The sequence below is a fragment of the Haematobia irritans genome, chromosome 3 (assembly GCF_050003625.1).
Source record: "Haematobia irritans isolate KBUSLIRL chromosome 3, ASM5000362v1, whole genome shotgun sequence".
Lineage (NCBI taxonomy): Eukaryota > Metazoa > Arthropoda > Insecta > Diptera > Muscidae > Haematobia > Haematobia irritans.
The window spans coordinates 213269108-213289446 of record NC_134399.1 but is presented as its reverse complement, the minus strand read 5'-3'; the positions used below and the strand labels follow the sequence as shown (position 1 = coordinate 213289446).

General features: G+C 28.7%; 1 protein-coding gene across 3 annotated transcripts in view; it reads right to left on the bottom strand.

Annotated features, from left to right (window-relative positions):
* Positions 1 to 19472, bottom strand: part of Adar (Adenosine deaminase acting on RNA) — a 379994-nt gene extending 360522 nt beyond the window's left edge. The window contains exons 1-3 of one of the 3 annotated variants that reach the window (XM_075302731.1): positions 19023 to 19472; positions 14254 to 14445; positions 270 to 522 (exon numbers count right to left, since the gene is read on the bottom strand). In XM_075302731.1, the coding sequence (XP_075158846.1) occupies positions 270 to 302 (33 nt within the window). In that variant the 5' untranslated portion in view covers positions 303 to 522; positions 14254 to 14445; positions 19023 to 19472. The remainder of the gene's footprint in view (positions 1 to 269; positions 523 to 14253; positions 14446 to 19022) is intronic. The other 2 variants (XM_075302730.1, XM_075302729.1) reach the window with 2 other exon arrangements.
* Positions 19473 to 20339: the final 867 nt, after the last annotated feature.

Sequence of the window (20339 nt, the reverse complement as noted above, 5' to 3'; positions counted from 1 at the left end):
ATTGAAAAAAAAACACATTTTTGGTATATCGCATGGCTTTAAATCGGTATTCCTTCATAAAAATAAATCTAAAGAAGCATTGTGAGCTAGGTCTAATTTTAGTTAATTTATTGTTCATAAATTCGTTATTTATTATCATTTTAGTGTGAATTTTATAATTTAACTTAATTGCTACAGGCTTAAAAATATTCAATTCTTTTTCGAAAAATAGCAATTTAAATTTTGTTATTTGTGTAAAAATTAAATTAAAAAAAATAGAAACTACTTACTTTCAGTGACATTTTTGCATCGTGGTTCAACATAATCTGAATTTTGAAGCTGGGATTCTTTCAATTTCGATTTTTGTGGCAAAAAGAAAAAAACTTAAAATATTTAGGTTTTTCTTTTTTATGTGGATTTATAAAAATAGCTTGTGCTAGATAATTGATATCAAAAACAATCCGATTGACTTTGACTGAAGAAACTAGTGGGATAGGCGTTTTTGGTGATTTAACTCAAAATTTCTGGACACAATGATGAATTCTGTTTTTGAATTTTTGAAAAAAGATAAAAGAAGAAAAAAATCAAGGTGAAAAATTAAAAACTATGTTGATAATGGATATGTAAAAGAAAATCAAAAATGGGATAAAAATTCAATAGAATAAAATCTTAAATTATATTAACATTAAGGGAAATCTATGTAATATGGTTGTGTGAGGGAGTGAGGAGGAAATAAATTGATTGATGAATATGATTTAAAAAACATGAAGAAATATATTAAATTATAGTACATTACTACAAACACGCACAGAAAATGTTTTTTTTTCATATATATATTTTTTGTTTTGGTTGTTTCTGTATTAAATTTTTTTGGTATATTAATAAAAAGTAAATATTTTCTTCAATTTTAATGAATAAAAGAATTTTGTTTCGCCGATTTGCAAGTATTAATAATCATAACCAACGCTAATCGACAATAGATATCGAAATAAAATTTTGACAAAATTTTCTATAGAAATAAAATATTGACAAAATTTTCTATAGATATAAATTTTGACAAAATTTTCTATAGAAATAAAATTGTGACAATATTTTCCATAGAAATAAAATTTTGACAAAATTTTCTATAAAAATAAAATTTTGAGGAAATTGTCCATAGAAATAAAATTTTGAGAAAATTTTCCATAAAAATAAAATTTTGAGAAAATTTTCTATAGAAATAAAATTTTGAGAAAATTTTCAATAGAAATAAAATTTTGACAAAATTTTCTATAGAAATAAAATTTTGAGAAAATTTTCTATAGAAATAAAATTTTGAGAAAATTTTCAATAGAAATAAAATTTTCTATATAAATTTAAATTTTGACAAAATTTTCTATATAAATTTAAATTTTGACAAAATTTTCTATTTAAATTTAAATTTTGACAACATTTTCTATATAAATAAAATTTTGAGAAAATTTTCCATAGAAATAAAATTTTGAGAAAATTATCTATAGAAATAAAATGTTGACAAAATTTTCAATAGAAATAAAATTTTGACTAAATTTTCTATAGAAACAAAATTTTGACAACATTTTCCATGGAAATAAAATTTTGACAAAATTTTCTATAAAAATAACATTTTGACAAAATTTTCTATAGAAATAAAATTTTGACAATATTTTCTATAGAAATAAAATGTTGACAAAATTTTCTATAGAAATAAAGTTTTGACAAAATTTTCCATAGAAATAAATTTTGACAAAATTTTCTATAGAAATAAAATTTAGATTTATTCTATAGAAATAAAATGTTGAAAAAAATTTCCATAGAAAAAAAATATTGACAAAATTATCTATAGAAATGAAGATTTGAAAAAAATTTTCGAAATCTTTTATAGAAATAAATTTTTGACAAAATTTTCTATAGAAATAAAATTTTGAGAAAATTGTCCATAGAAATAAAATTTTGAGAAAATTTTCCATAAAAATAAAATTTTGAGAAAATTTTCTATAGAAATAAAATATTGACAAAATTTTCTATAGATATAAAATTTTGACAAAATTTTCTATAGAAATAAAATTTTTCGTTTTGTTTGTTATTGTTGGCTTCTCTTAAATCGTTATTGTTGTTTTTGATCTCAGCTTAAAGCCATGCATTGACTAAACTACAAGTGTAGCTTAACCAACAGAGGAAAAGTATGCTTGTCAAATTTATTTGGGCAAAGCCCTATAGACTGCAAGATGGTGGGATGTACAGCTGTTTCGGAATTACCACATTCCTCATCAGCATCCTCTACTTGCAGCAAAACTATCAACCAATTATCAGAATAAATTCGGGTAATTCACTCAACCCAAAGTGAAATACACTTGAACCTTCCGAAAAGCTACACTTGTAGTTTAGTCAATGCATGGCTTTAAGCTGAGATCAAAAACAACAATAACGATTGAAGAGGAGTCAACAATAACAAACAAAACGAATGAAGATAGAGGAAGCACGCTCAAAAACAAACCCAGCCAACTAAATACAAATCGATGATTTGAGTTTGGCAAAGGAAAAGAGATATGCTTGCAAATTTGTTTAGGCAGTAGCCGACTATTAAACCCTTTTTCGGAAGGTTCAAGTGTATTTCACTTTGGGTTGAGTGAATTACCCGAATTTATTCTGATAATTGGTTGATAGTTTTGCTGCAAGTAGAGGATGCTGATGAGGAATGTGGTAATTCCGAAACAGCTGTACATCCAACCATCTTGCAGTATATAGGGCTTTGCCCAAATAAATTTGACAAGCATACTTTTCCTCTTTTGGTTAAGCTACACTTGTAGTTTAGTCAATGCATGACTTTAAGCTGAGATCAAAAACAACAATAACGAAATAAAATGTTGAAAAAATTTTCAATAGAAATAAATTTTTGACAAAATTTTCTATATAAATTTAAATTTTGACAAAATTTTTTATATAAATTTAAATTTTGACAAAATTTTCTATATAAATTTAAATTTTGAAAAAATTTTCTATATAAATAAAATTTTGAGAAAATTTTCCATACAAATAAAATTTTGCGAAAATTTTCCATAGAAATAAAATTTTGAGAAAATTTTCCATAGAAAAAAAATTTGACAAAATTATCTATAGAAATAAAATTTTGACAAAATTTTCTATATAAATTTAAATTTTGAAAAAATTTTCTATATAAATAAAATTTTGAGAAAAATTTCCATAGAAAAAAAATTTGACAAAATTTTCTATAGCAAAAAAGTTTTGAAAAAATTTTCTATAGAAATAAAATTTTGACAAAATTTTCTATATAAACTTAAATTTTGACAAAATTTTCTATAGAAATAAAATTTTAAGAAAATTTTCCATAGAAATAAAATTTTGAGAATATTTTCCATAGAAATAAAATTTTGACAAAATTATCTATAGAAATACAATATTGACAAAATTTTCTGTAGAAATAAAATTTAGACAAAATTTTCTATAATAATAAAATTTTAACAAAATTTTCTATAGAAATAGAGTTCTGACAAAATTTTCTATAGAAATAAAATGTTGAAAAAATTTTCCATAGAAATAAAGCTTTGACAAAATTTTCTATAGGAATAAAATTTTGACAAAATTTTCTATAGGAATAAAATTTTGACAAAATTTTCTATAGGAATAAAATTTTGACAAAATTTTCTATAGAAATAAAATTTTGACAAAATTTTCCATAGAAATAAAATTTTCACAAAATTTTCTATAGAAATAAAGTTCTGACAAAATTTTCTATAGAAATAAAATTTTGGGAAAATTTTCTATAGAAATAAAATTTTGAAAACATTTTCCATAGAAATAAAATTTTGACAAAATAATCTATAGAAATAAAATTTTGGCAAAATTTTCTATAGAAATAAAGTTTTGAAAAAATTTTCTATAGAAATAAAGTTTTGAAAAAATTTTCTATAGAAATAAAGTTTTGAAAAAATTTTCTATAGAAATAAAACTTTGACAAAATTTTCTATAGAAATAAAGTTTTGAAAAAATTTTCTATAGAAATAAAATTTTGACAAAATTTTCTATAGAAATAAAATTTTGACAAAATTTTCTATAGAAATAAAATTTTGACAAAATTTTCTATAGAAATAAAATTTTGACAAAATTTTCTATAGAAATAAAATCTTGACAAAATTTTCTATAGAAATAAAATTTCGAGAAAATGTTCTATAGAAATACAATTTGGCAAAATAAGGTTTTCAGTTTTGTAGTTTTTTGGTTATTTTTTGCAAAATTTGGTAGATTATTTTTGGCTCGAGTGGCAACCGTGTCCCAAACCCATATCAAGAGTTCTTAGTGATTATGGAAAAATTTGTTGAGTGCACATTTATCTTGAATTTTGCGCGGATGATACTTTCTCGTCAAAGGATATTGCCTTGTTTCAGTGAACAATTGCCTTGAATTTTGATCTCGCATTTTGTTTTCATTTCTTCAATACTTTTTTGAAAATTTGCTACCCTAACGAAATTTGTATTTTCACCCTCTGAAGAAAACAATAAAGAAAATCTATTATCAGTTGCCACTTGGCCTACAAACACAATTTTCCTTCACAAAAGTCTCTTTGTTTTCAAAGGGGGTTGAAATATGCGTTTTGGAAAAAAAACACTTTCCATGGTTGTCATGAAAAAGTTTATGAGTTTTCGTTTTCATTTTTTTTGTAACAGATTTAAAGTGAATGACGACAAATTAAAGCAAACGTGCTAAATGGCCATACATTCATATTTAAAGTCATTAAAACCCTTCTCTCAGGTACTACTAATCACTTGTGAATACGCTTAGGGTGATTTGGAAATTATTACCTAGTTTGTGGTTGTGAGATTACAGATTGTATTTGCATATGGATGGATATTATGGCATTTTCGTAATAATTAGAAACAAGTTAACAGAATTAGGATCAAGTTTTTCATTTAATTTTATTCGAAAATTAAAAGAAAATGCAAATCAAATGTACATATTAAAGTAATGGCTTGAAAAAGATAACACAGATAATAAGTAACAATAAAGGGCGGGTGGCTTATTGCGTGTTTATGGACTAGAACCACAGCAATTCATAACCGTAAACTCGTAATGGCTATGACCGTTGAGTGTGTTGAGTCCCGCCGATAACGCAATGTTCAGCATTACATGGGACCCAGGTAGCGTTGACCACAGTAGAAAATACGGTGTTCTCATTACTTTTGAAAGTGATCCGGTAAGTACTTAACCACATAGAAAAATATTACCAAAATTATTCCAATTAAAATTTTAAATGAATTTAAACAAAAAAATATTCAATTAAAAATTTAATTGGTTGAACAAATTTTTAATTAGAAAAATTGGATCAATTAATATTTTAATTGGAATAAATAATTTTTTCGTTAACTTTGGTAATCTGAAAACTTCAAAATAAATCTTAGCCTATATTTGATGATTTTTTTCTTTATTTTTTACCTAAGGAAACTTTACCTAAAAACCTAACAGAAATTAGCACAGTAATCTCCTAAATGATGCTGTTCAAATTTCATTCTGATCTGATCGATATTTTGGTGCTGCTACATACAATAAGACTTTTTAGAAGATTTTAGAAAAATTTTAAACTATTTAATTTTTTTGGAACCCACCATGGTACAATAGTTAGCATGCCAGACATGCATAGACAAAAAATCTCATTGAAGTTAAAATAACAACAACAAAAACCCCCTTAAAGTGTCAGAGGTGTTAAAAAATAGTGTGAATAACACTGGGTGAGTTAAAAGGACGCATACATTGACAAGGCTGTGAAGATAAATTCACGAGTTATAATCGTGGTTTGTGTCTCGGCTAACCGAATATACACAGAAAAAATATCAAAAATATTTCCAATTAAAAAGTTGGTTGAAGTTGGAAAATTATTCAATTGATAGAATTAACTTTTTAATCAAACTTGGAAGATTAACGGTCATTTTCATGTAGCTCCGTTAGACTTTAACTCCCAGTTAACAGAAAGTAAAATGGTATCCGGTTTACTTTAACTGAAAATTTTTTTGGCAGTTAAGCTCCTAACTGGCATATAGAATATATAGACAGTTTAAAAGTTCGTTAGCTAACATAGCACTAACGGAGCTTCATGAAAATGGGGGTGAGTCAGTTAAACAAGTGATGTACATTTTTTAAATTTTTAAATCAAAATTTATTTCCAACTACCAATTTTTTAGCCAAACTAAAAACACAAGTCAGATAAGAAAGTAATTAAAATAGTTTTTAAAATTTGATTTGCAATCAACATGAATCAAATTTTTAATTGAATAAATAAAAATGTTAATTGAAAATTTCAAATCAAATCAATTTATTTTTGCAATCTTAAATACCAACCATCATGAATCAAATATATAGTTTCCTTTGAAAGCCCCTCTTCGTAGAAGGTGACTTGAAAATACGAAGAATTTTAGATTTTAAGAAACATACTATCTCAAGAGTGGTATGCTTCTACGGTTGCCACTCGAGCCAAAAATAATCTACCAACTGTTTAACTAAATTTTACCAAAAAAACTACCAAATAGAAAAATCTTAGTTCGCAGTGTTTTATCAAATTTTTGTGGTTAAAAGTTTTGTCAAATTTTGACAAAATTTTATTTCTATAGATAATTTTGCCAATAGTTCATTTCTATAGAAAATTTTGCTAAAATTTTATTTCTATAGAAAATTTTGACAAAATTTTATTTCTATAGAAAATTTTGTCAAAATTTTAATTCTATAGAAAATTTTGTCAAAATTTTAATTCTATAGAAAATTTTGACAAAATTTTAATTCTGTAGAAAATTTTGACAAAATTTTAATTCTATAGAAAATTTTAGCAAAATTTTAATTCCATAGAAAATTTTGACAAATTTTAATTCTATAGAAAATTTTGGCAAAATTTTATATCCAAAGAGATTTTTGTCAAAATTTTATTTCTATAGAAAATTTTGTCAAAATTTTATTTCTAAAGAAAATTTTGTCAAAATTTTATTTCTATAGAAAATTTTGACAAAAATTTTATTTCTATAGAAAATTTTGACAAATTTTATTTCTATAGAAAATATTGACATTTTATTTCTATAGAAAATTTTGTCAAAATTTTATTTCTATAGAAAATTTTGTCAAAATTTTATTTCTATAGAAAATTTTATCAAAATTTTATTTCCATAGAAAATTTCGTCAAAATTTTATTTCTATAGAAAATTTTGTCAAAATTTTATTTCTATAGAAAATTTTGACAAAATTTTATTTCTATAGATAATTTTGACAAAATTTTATTTCTATAGATAATTTTGCCTATACTTAATTTCTATAGATAATTTTGCCTATACTTAATTTCTATAGAAAATTTTGACAAAATTTTATTTCTATTGAAAATTTTGACAAAATTTTAATTCTATAGAAAATTTTGCAAAATTTTATTTCTATAGAAAATTTTGTCAAAATTTTATTTTTATAGAAAATTTTCTCATAATTTTATTTCTATAGAAAATTTTGACAAACTTTTATTTCTATAGAAAATTTTATCAAAATTTTATTTCTGTAGAAAATTTCGTCAAAATTTTATTTCTATAGAAAATGTTATCAAAATTTTATTTCTATAGAATATTTTGACAAAATTTTATTACTATAGATAATTTTGACAAAATTTTATTTCTATAGATAATTTTGCCTATACTTAATTTCTATAGAAAATTTTGACAAAATTTTATTTCTACAGAAATTTTTGACAAAATTTTATTTCTATAGAAAATTTTGACAAAATTTTATTTCAATAGAAAATTATGTCAAAATTTTATTTCTATCAACCAATTATCAGGACAAATTCTGGTAGTTCGCCAAACCCAAAGTGCACCACACTTGAACCTTTCGAAAAAAGGTATATGATAGTCGGCTTTCGACGAAATAAAATTTTATTTCTGTAGAAACTTTTGAGAAAATTTTATTTCTATAGAAAATTTGACAAAATTTTATTTCTATACAAAATTTTGTCAAAATTTTATTTCTATAGAAAATTTTAAGAAAATTTTATTTCTATAAAAATTTTTGACAAAATTTTATTGCTATAGAAAATTTTGGCACAATTTTATTTCTATAGAAAATTTTGGCACAATTTTATTTCTATAGAAAATTTTGAAAAATTTTTATTTCTATAGAAAATTTTGTAAAACTTTTATTTCTATAGAAAATTTTGTAAAAATTTTAGTTCTATTGAAAATTTTGTAAAAATTTTATTTCCATAGAAAATTTTGACAAAATGTTATTTAATTTAATTTATTTTATTTTCATATGTAACTAAGCCTTACAAAGGCCTTATACAGTTACTTAAATCAACATTTTAAATACTACTCAAAACAATTCTCTTATTTCTAACATTAATATACTAACAATAATACAACAACAGGATACTACTCTATAGAAAATTTTGTCAAAATTTTATTTCTATAGAAAATTTTGTCAAAATTTTATTTCTATAGAAAATTTTTACAAAATGTTATTTCTATAGAAAATTTTCAGACAATTTAATTTCTATAGAAAATTTTGACAACATTTTATTTCTATAGAAATTTTGTCAAAATTTTATTTCCATTTGTTTTGTTTTGTTATTGTTGGTTTTGTTCTTTAAGCATTGTTGTTATTTTTTTTTTTTTTTATTTCAGCTTAAAACCATATATTGACTAAACTACAAGAGTAGCTTAACCAACAGAGGAAAAGAATGTTTGTCAAATTTATTTGGGCAAAGCCCTATAGACTGCAAGATGGTTGGATGGACGCACGTTTCGGAATTACCACATTCCTCATCAGCATCCTCTACTTGCAGCAAAACTATCAACCAATTATCAGAATAAATTCAGGCAGTTTATTAAACCCAACAAAAACCACACTTGAACCCTCCGAAAAAAGGTTTTACATTGATAGCTGGCTTATGCCGAAATAAATTCGAAACAAACATATCTCTTTTCCTATGCCACTGTCAAATCATCGATTTGAATTCACATGGCTGGGTTTATTTTGAGCGTGCCTCCTCTTCTTTTTCCATTTGTTTTGTTTTGTTATTGTTGGTTTTGTTCTTTAAGCATTGTTGTTATTTTTTTTTTTTTTTATTTCAGCTTAAAACCATATATTGACTAAACTACAAGAGTAGCTTAACCAACAGAGGAAAAGAATGTTTGTCAAATTTATTTGGGCAAAGCCCTATAGACTGCAAGATGGTTGGATGGACGCACGTTTCGGAATTACCACATTCCTCATCAGCATCCTCTACTTGCAGCAAAACTATCAACCAATTATCAGAATAAATTCAGGCAGTTTATTAAACCCAACAAAAACCACACTTGAACCCTCCGAAAAAAGGTTTTACATTGATAGCTGGCTTATGCCGAAATAAATTCGAAACAAACATATCTCTTTTCCTATGCCACTGTCAAATCATCGATTTGAATTCACATGGCTGGGTTTATTTTGAGCGTGCCTCCTCTTCTTTTTCCATTTGTTTTGTTTTGTTATTGTTGGTTTTGTTCTTTAAGCATTGTTGTTATTTTTTTTTTTTATTTCAGCTTAAAACCATATATTGACTAAACTACAAGAGTAGCTTAACCAACAGAGGAAAAGAATGTTTGTCAAATTTATTTGGGCAAAGCCCTATAGACTGCAAGATGGTTGGATGGACGCACGTTTCGGAATTACCACATTCCTCATCAGCATCCTCTACTTGCAGCAAAACTATCAACCAATTATCAGAATAAATTCAGGCAGTTTATTAAACCCAACAAAAACCACACTTGAACCCTCCGAAAAAAGGTTTTACATTGATAGCTGGCTTATGCCGAAATAAATTCGAAACAAACATATCTCTTTTCCTATGCCACTGTCAAATCATCGATTTGAATTCACATGGCTGGGTTTATTTTGAGCGTGCCTCCTCTTCTTTTTCCATTTGTTTTGTTTTGTTATTGTTGGTTTTGTTCTTTAAGCATTGTTGTTATTTTTTTTTTTTTTATTTCAGCTTAAAACCATATATTGACTAAACTACAAGAGTAGCTTAACCAACAGAGGAAAAGAATGTTTGTCAAATTTATTTGGGCAAAGCCCTATAGACTGCAAGATGGTTGGATGGACGCACGTTTCGGAATTACCACATTCCTCATCAGCATCCTCTACTTGCAGCAAAACTATCAACCAATTATCAGAATAAATTCAGGCAGTTTATTAAACCCAACAAAAACCACACTTGAACCCTCCGAAAAAAGGTTTTACATTGATAGCTGGCTTATGCCGAAATAAATTCGAAACAAACATATCTCTTTTCCTATGCCACTGTCAAATCATCGATTTGAATTCACATGGCTGGGTTTATTTTGAGCGTGCCTCCTCTTCTTTTTCCATTTGTTTTTCGGAGGGTTCAAGTGTGGTTTTTGTTGGGTTTAATAAACTGCCTGAATTTATTCTGATAATTGGTTGATAGTTTTGCTGCAAGTAGAGGATGCTGATGAGGAATGTGGTAATTCCGAAACGTGCGTCCATCCAACCATCTTGCAGTCTATAGGGCTTTGCCCAAATAAATTTGACAAACATTCTTTTCCTCTGTTGGTTAAGCTACTCTTGTAGTTTAGTCAATATATGGTTTTAAGCTGAAATAAAAAAAAAAAAAATAACAACAATGCTTAAAGAACAAAACCAACAATAACAAAACAAAACAAATGGAAAAAGAAGAGGAGGCACGCTCAAAATAAACCCAGCCATGTGAATTCAAATCGATGATTTGACAGTGGCATAGGAAAAGAGATATGTTTGTTTCGAATTTATTTCGGCATAAGCCAGCTATCAATGTAAAACCTTTTTTCGGAGGGTTCAAGTGTGGTTTTTGTTGGGTTTAATAAACTGCCTGAATTTATTCTGATAATTGGTTGATAGTTTTGCTGCAAGTAGAGGATGCTGATGAGGAATGTGGTAATTCCGAAACGTGCGTCCATCCAACCATCTTGCAGTCTATAGGGCTTTGCCCAAATAAATTTGACAAACATTCTTTTCCTCTGTTGGTTAAGCTACTCTTGTAGTTTAGTCAATATATGGTTTTAAGCTGAAATAAAAAAAAAAAATAACAACAATGCTTAAAGAACAAAACCAACAATAACAAAACAAAACAAATGGAAAAAGAAGAGGAGGCACGCTCAAAATAAACCCAGCCATGTGAATTCAAATCGATGATTTGACAGTGGCATAGGAAAAGAGATATGTTTGTTTCGAATTTATTTCGGCATAAGCCAGCTATCAATGTAAAACCTTTTTTCGGAGGGTTCAAGTGTGGTTTTTGTTGGGTTTAATAAACTGCCTGAATTTATTCTGATAATTGGTTGATAGTTTTGCTGCAAGTAGAGGATGCTGATGAGGAATGTGGTAATTCCGAAACGTGCGTCCATCCAACCATCTTGCAGTCTATAGGGCTTTGCCCAAATAAATTTGACAAACATTCTTTTCCTCTGTTGGTTAAGCTACTCTTGTAGTTTAGTCAATATATGGTTTTAAGCTGAAATAAAAAAAAAAATAACAACAATGCTTAAAGAACAAAACCAACAATAACAAAACAAAACAAATGGAAAAAGAAGAGGAGGCACGCTCAAAATAAACCCAGCCATGTGAATTCAAATCGATGATTTGACAGTGGCATAGGAAAAGAGATATGTTTGTTTCGAATTTATTTCGGCATAAGCCAGCTATCAATGTAAAACCTTTTTTCGGAGGGTTCAAGTGTGGTTTTTGTTGGGTTTAATAAACTGCCTGAATTTATTCTGATAATTGGTTGATAGTTTTGCTGCAAGTAGAGGATGCTGATGAGGAATGTGGTAATTCCGAAACGTGCGTCCATCCAACCATCTTGCAGTCTATAGGGCTTTGCCCAAATAAATTTGACAAACATTCTTTTCCTCTGTTGGTTAAGCTACTCTTGTAGTTTAGTCAATATATGGTTTTAAGCTGAAATAAAAAAAAATAACAACAATGCTTAAAGAACAAAACCAACAATAACAAAACAAAACAAATGGAAAAAGAAGAGGAGGCACGCTCAAAATAAACCCAGCCATGTGAATTCAAATCGATGATTTGACAGTGGCATAGGAAAAGAGATATGTTTGTTTCGAATTTATTTCGGCATAAGCCAGCTATCAATGTAAAACCTTTTTTCGGAGGGTTCAAGTGTGGTTTTTGTTGGGTTTAATAAACTGCCTGAATTTATTCTGATAATTGGTTGATAGTTTTGCTGCAAGTAGAGGATGCTGATGAGGAATGTGGTAATTCCGAAACGTGCGTCCATCCAACCATCTTGCAGTCTATAGGGCTTTGCCCAAATAAATTTGACAAACATTCTTTTCCTCTGTTGGTTAAGCTACTCTTGTAGTTTAGTCAATATATGGTTTTAAGCTGAAATAAAAAAAAAAAAAAAATAACAACAAATTTTATTTCTATAGAAAATTTTGTCAAAATTTTATTTCTATAGAAAATTTTGTCAACATTTTATTTCTATAGAAAATTTTGTCAACATTTTATTTCTATAGAAAATTTTTTCAAAATTTTATATCTATCGAAAATTTTTTCAAAATTTTATTTCTATAGAAAATTTTGACAAAACTTTATTTCTATAGAAAATTTTGACAAAACTTTATTTCTATAGAAAATTTTCTCATAATTTTATTTCTATTAAAAAAAACATATTTCTATAGAAAATTTTGTCGAAATGTTATTTCTATAGGAAATTTTTGGAAAAGAATATTTTGCAAAATATACCAAAACATCAAGAATTCTACCAAATAGTAAAAAATCTACGATTTTTGGTAGAACCAACTGCTGCAAAATTATTAACTGTTACAAAATTATTAACTGGTTACAAATTATTAAGTGGCCAAAAATGCGCTAAGAGGATTTTTTTATTTCAAATCAGCAATGTCAATGCTAAATAATCCGTGGTTGATAAAATTAATAAAATATTGACGCGTAAATCATAAACCGTGACTATACCCATCTATTATTGCTTGCGTAGCTTTGACTTTTGTTGTAGGCATTTTTCAGACATATAATTCATTATAAAATGCTCGGTTATACACACCAGTGTGTGGTGGTATTAAAATAATACATGTATAATGCACGACAAACAATTCTAATTAGTTTTGAACATGAAAGTGGTTACCGGGTAGCATAGTCAAATCAGAAAAATTAAAACGAAAATAGAAATAATCCCCTAACTATAAAATAAGCACAAACAAAATAGCATAGAAGACGTAAGACACGTAAAACCCACCCCCTTGTTGAAAATGTTTGGCCAAAAAGTATTGACGCCACACAGAGTGGCATCACCAACCAGATGACAATGACAACAAAAAAGAATACACCACATCATGAACAAGACAACGAGCAAACCGAGAGAGAAAGAGAGCGATTGTGTGGTGAACTTAATTTGAGAGTAAAAATTGCAGAATAACAACAAAACTGAAATGTATGAGATATGGAAATGTAACCACTGATAATTCCACTTAAAAATGGGTTGATGGGGTGGCAGCAGGCGACAGCATTACCGTTTACCAGCAGCTCTAATGCGAAGAGCAAAACATGAAAATAGAAAAAAAAAATCAATAAAAATGATAAACCGGGGAAAACAACAATAATGAGAGCAAAACAAAATTTGGATGCTTGTGTTTTGCGGAAAATAACCATCATTTCGCAGAGAAAATGAGAGTGAGAGCGTGAGGCTGCTGCAATGCCGCAAAAATTCTTCTCACAAGAAAGAGTAGCATAAAAGGGAATGGAGGAGAAGAAGAGAACACACACACACTTTACATACATACAACCAGAAAACATAAAAGGCCGGGACAGGTTTTGTTGGCCATGCTGCTTCTATGGGCTTAGGGCCAGCTCTCCTCTTAGCTGGCTGCTGCATATGGGATGACGTGAAAAGGGAATCAATAAAAAAATATTACAACGAATTTTTCAGGGTTTCAATTCGTCATTAAGAAAGTCTTACAAAATTTTCTTTGACAACTACTTTTATATTAGAATTTCATAAATTTCAATAACTTTGATTGTCGACATGCATTATGATACAGATTTTAACATAGGAACACGTTTTTCTTAATCTAATTTGATTTTATAAAACTACTGCAAAAATATTCGTCGATTACATTACGCATATATAAATCCCCCAAAATGAAATGTCATAAAATCTATCAGATATCCCCTCCCTCCCACAATCCCACTCACACACACAGACATAATTCGCTTATTAATACTCACTCTCTGCTAATTCAATTAGGAATCTTTTTTTTTTTCTTTTTGTAGGGCTTAATTTTGCAGTTTTGTTTTTATTGAAATGGGCTTTAAATTTATTTATGACAAGTTATATTTCTGTTGTATTTAATTTTCAGTTTGTTGTTTGTTTTATTTTTCATTCACAAAACAAATTACAAAATTTTCGTACAACTACAACTATGGGGTGGAGGGAAGTGAGAAATGTCACAGTGGCGGACAAAAGTTTGTGCATACATAATCAAACAAATGATATACAAGATACGACACAACGCACTCTGATTTTTTTAATAAATTTTTGTTTGTGAAATTTAATGAATATAAAAAAAATCTTACTCTTTTGTACAAATCTTTAAGAGTAATAAAAAAATATACATGAATTGTATTTTATAAAATCTGCTCAAAATTTAGAGGGAAATCGTGACTGTTTAATATTTATGTTTTGTAATTAATTAAAAAGTAACTGTAAACCTTGTGATTGAACTGAACATAGAATCGGGTAGCCGTCAATGATAAGGTAGAAATTCACCACCTATGGTACCACATCAATGAAATGAATAATCGAAGCGAGCCTAAAATATCGGGCTGCCACTGTACCTAACCTTGCCGGAAAAATAAGCTTTTTGGCACGCAAACCGAACAAAGTACCAACCATAAAATATTGTTGAAGATAATAATAAAAAATTGGAAGAAAATTAAAATTAAACAATTTTTGAAAAGTTCAAGCGCTATACAAATCTCAAGAGAACCTTATTTCAGAAAATAGAATTACGAAAATGTTTCTTAAACTTAAAGGTTAGTACGATGTTCGCTTTTCGAGTTAAAATTTTCACGGTTACTTTATTCAATATAAAGCAGATAAATTAACTCAATTGATGCTCAGTTTCTTGTTCCTCTAAATTTCGACAAGACATTATGGGAATATGTTTGTTCTCATTTATAATTTTGATTATTTCAGGAAAAGTCATCGCGAAAATAAAGTGATTTTCAACTCGATAACCGAACATAGTAACTACCTTAAGGTAAAAATTGTGAACTTCACAAATTGGTACTAACGAACTCAATAATTTGTTGGTAAGGAATAAAATTTGGAGGAATAAAATGTATCGATTACATTACGAAAAAAATTCAGTTCATTCAATTAAGTTCATTTAAATTAAGCCACGAAGTTATAAAAAATCCACATTTCTACTTCTATTGTATCAGGATACTTAGTGGAAATGAAAATCTTATTTTTCAAAATATGTGAACCAAGGAATATTATCTGAATAAAATGCATTGTATAAAATATGCCAAGAGTTAAAAAATGACAAACCGAAAAAAATTTCAATATTTACAATTCAAGTTGCATTTATTTCGTAATACAAAGCCTATTTTGGTTTGTTTTGTTTCTATAGAAGTAAGAATTTTATTATTTAAAAAAAAAAAAAACTAACACCTTCGAATTAGTTAGCATTTTCTTATTTTGACAATCTAGGTATCATGGAATTATCGCAATATCCAAAATTTCATGGATTAGCACAAGGTCTACAATGTGAAATTAGTATTTAGATTTTATCGTCTAACTTTTGATCAGATTTGAGAAAACAAAAGTTCTAGAAAATTGAAGTGAAGCTTTTATTCTATGCCAGTTAACAAGGAAAAACTACTCCATGAATAAACATCGAATGATAGACGCTTCACCAAACCATTGACATTGTTGATAACTATAAAAGATCAAGAAGAACCCAAAGTTATCATCCATCGAAAAATCATTTTGACTGATGAGGCATATTTTCACATCAGTGGCTATGTCAACAATTTTGCTTTGCTGTCGTTTCTGGAACTCGGAAAACCAACAAGTTACATCCTCAACATGAGAATGTTTGCTATGATTTATGGTCTGGCGGAGATCATTGGATTTGAATTTTTACGAGAATGATAAAAATAATCTAGATTACTTTACATTAATTACAATTTTAAATTCGAGCTAATTGGACATGAAGATTAAGGAATTGGTATTATTATGCTATTGAAAAGAAAATGCCAGATGCCTATCTTACAAGCCTGACTATATATATATATATGTTTCAGTGTTGGCTAATCCACATTTCCATAGTCTCTAGTAAGATCTGGCTGGGTGAGATGATTCAATTTGGGTCTTATATGCTAATTTCTTATGGAAATTACACACGAGAATCATTACGTGAAATCGATTACTCTATTTAGATTTTTTTTTTGATTTTTTATGGTCGTAGTTGGATGGTTTTGATTCTAATAAAATTTACTTTTTGTCAAGATGGCGCTTCGTGCCAAATAAACAACAAGATCTATATTAAGTTCGCAGATAGCATTGTGCTAAAACTGGTATGAACTTATTTTTCCTACATACAATAGCCCATTCACATTAGGCTCAAAATCTACTAAAAGTGGATTTGAAATGCCTTTTTTTAAGGCAAATGACAGTTGAAATCTAATTAAAGTGGATTTTGGAAGTGTAATGGTATGAAACATGCTCAGAAAAGATGAAAATTGAATTTTGAAAATTGAAATTGAAATTTTGAAATTCAAAAACAGAAAATCTAAAATGCAAAATTACATTTTCCAATTAAAAAACAAAAAAGAAATGACGAACTTTCGATTGTCATTCCAAGCCCGAATATAAAAATGGAAATTATTGTGAACATAAAAAATGAGTTCAGCTAATATAAACATTAATTTTTAAGCAGCAAAACATTGCTGTTCTTCGACTTTGAACAGCGTGAAATGCCAATGAATCAAGCGGCGAACTCAATTCACGAATTTTCCGACTTCAAATTCACGATTTTTCTAAAATCGGCATTTAATGAAGACATATTTTATTTTCAAGAGGAATCGGCATTTAATGAAGACATATTTTATTTTCAAGAGGAATGGTATGGTCAGCTACCATAGAATCTGAAGTGACACTCCAACAATCATCAACAGTGATAGAAAATGTAGCAAAAGTATTTCGGAGTAATGATGGCAATTTTGTGAAAAAGGAAAAACAAAATATATGCCATGTAAAATGTTGGAAATAGTGATATATTTTCAGTGACACATCATCATAATCACTAGGAAAACGAAAATTGATTTTGTTAATTTTGTAGCGATTCCAAGCCATCTGCCATTTGCTGTCTTATAATAAAATTATACTCGAAAAACTGTTTGATTTAATAAATTGACATGGTACAACTTCCTTTTCCGATGAGATTTGTGTACCGTGTACATCTGTTTTCGACATGGTTGGTTCCTAAGAATATTCCGTCAAATTCAAAAAAAAGTTGGACTCGTGGTGAAAAGCTGAGTTAAAAATTTCGTGAGACCATTGACCTCTGATTAGTTCACATCTCCCAAATGTGAACAAAATTTAGCGATCGGGGGTGACCACTTTCAATGAAATATATGTTAACGAAAAAAAATGTAAGGCTTATATCTACTTTAGTACAAGTGGTCCGATTGGTCCAATTTTTGGCCACTTTTTGGCGAAAAGACCTATTTTCGGAGTTACGGGCCCCTAAAGCTTTCATTGCCACGTATATTGGATTTAGTATCCATCGCACATAATCATCCTAAAAGTAATATATTTAGAATAACATGGACCCGGAGAGATCCTGGGTTCGCGTTAGCCCACTTTGGACTCTGTCCATAGGAGAAAGTCTCAAACCCCGGCCGAAGACCGGCTATCTTTATCTTTGGGTTCGCGTTAGCCCACTGTGGACCCTGTCCAGAGGAGAAAGTCTCAAACCCCGGCCGAAGGCCGGCTACCTTTATCTTTGGGTTCGCGTTAGCCCACTGTGGACCCTGTCCAGAGGAGAAAGTGTTAAATCCCGGCCGAAGGCCGTCCACCTATACCCAATTTTTAAGGGTCGGTATCTCGAAATCTACCCTCTTCCGACAAAATTTTTACTTAATATTTTCTGCTTAAAATTTACTATTTTTTACCAATAACGCAAAAAAACGGAATTTTATTCATTTTATGAAAAATTGTTGTCAGAATTAAGAAAGATATAAAGGAAAATACCGATTTTCAGATGTTGATATCTCGAAAACTAGGCTTTTCCGCCAAATTTTTTACTTTACATTTTCGATTTGAAATCCCTTCTCCTAAACTCAAAAAAAAAAAAATTATCTTTAACAACTTGTGCTAAAGTAGATTTGTTCCAAATGTAACAAGATTCATAGAACCTTCAAATGAAACTTTATCGAAATCAAATCAAACGAAGACTTTTACAATAAAATTGCAAGTGAAATCTCTATAGAAGACATTTTTCCAAATACATTTGTTCACTTAAAGTTCGTCCATAATTTCCTTACGTTTATTTTAATTTTAATTTCTATTTATTAATTTCACACCAATAGTACAAGAATAAATTCTTAAAGCTAGTATTGGATCATTCTGTGTTTATCAAAACAATTTCTTTTTATTTTTGGAATTTCAATAATCATTCACTCTCCTCCCCAACATCTAGTCACAAAAAAATAATTTGTTACCAAATTTCAGTTGTATCACCACTTTTGTCAGCCACTGTGTGCATAGTGTTTTGTGCAAGTAAAAGCAACGCTATATAGAACGAACGACGGCGAAAAACATCAACCTCACTACACTCACTGAGAGTGAGTGCGTGTGTGTGTTGGTGTATTTATAATACAATAAAAAAAGAGAACAAACAACAAAAAAGTAGGGTGCAAGTTGAAAAAAAGTTAGTTTTCTTATTGTTGTATCTTTTGTTATGAATTTAAAAGGAATAATTTACTTTTTTCGAATGATATCTTCGCTGCTCAACTTTGGTTTTTCTTTCCATATAGTTGATTTCTGGCACTTTAATTCACACTTATATGTACTTCTTCACGAACAACAAAATCAATGTAATCTCTTTTTTTTTAATTTCTTCTTATGTAGCTGGTTGACGTTTAAATTACAACAGAGTAGCTTAAGCTTGTAATTTTTCTTCCCTCACTGGTTTTTTTTCTTGTGTTATTGCAAATTGGAAAATTCCTTTTATATTGCGGCGCGGGTGACAGAATGCGTATTTGTTTAACGACCTTACAACACTCAAAGCGGAACACTTCACAGAGTACAATTAACAATTAATTTTTGTTGAAAGTTTGCTTTTTTTTAGGGGCTTGTCTTTTTATCTTCTTTTGCGGACTTCGAAATTCGCGTAAAAGACTGCTCGGCTTGAAAACTTGAAATAGAATGATGAAAAAATCCAAGTGGCCAATGCAGAAAAAACTGCCAATTGGAGCAGCGCTGTTGTGGTGCTGCGTGGTAGAGAGAGACATCGATTGATTTCTATGGTCATCCCTTTTCAGTAGCGAATGTGAGCATAGGAAATGAGGAAATAACAAGAAGTAAACAACAAAAAGGAATGCCAAAGAGAAAGTGTTCTTGATATAGGGAATAAGTGAAGTTTTGTGAAGTGTATTAGGTAAGCGGCAGATGTCGCTTCCAATATCGCTTCCAATATGGAAATATATAAAATGAATAATAGGGCGTTCTAAACTAAAGCCTGTACATTAATGCAGAAGATAAAATATAACAGCCTATTTCTGTTATCCGAATTCTAGTCTTCGTTCGCATACAAAACGAAAAACAGCTGTTTTTGGTTTCTCTAAGAGGTATCTAAACGAAAATTGAGACGAAAGTCAATGCGAACGAAGACGTAACGTAATCTGTAAAATTGGGTTTCTCTAACTCGATTCGTTCGCATTTTGCCGAACTGAAATGTCAACAAGTACATACGGCCGCAAGTTCGGCCAGGCCGAATCTTATGTACCCACCACCATGGATTGCGTAGAAACTTCTACGAAAGACTGTGATTTAGTCCATACATGGTATATATTAGACAAAAAAGTTATGTATAGTTAAGTCTACAAATAATAACGAATCGATATGGACTTTTTGTACGTAGAGAACAAGAATTTAAATATGGGGGTCGCTTATATGGGGCCTATATACAATTATGAACTTGATATGGACCAATTTTTGTGTGATTGGGGATCGATTTATCTGAGTGCCATATATAACTATAGACCGATATGGACCTAGTTAGGCATGGTTGTTAACGACC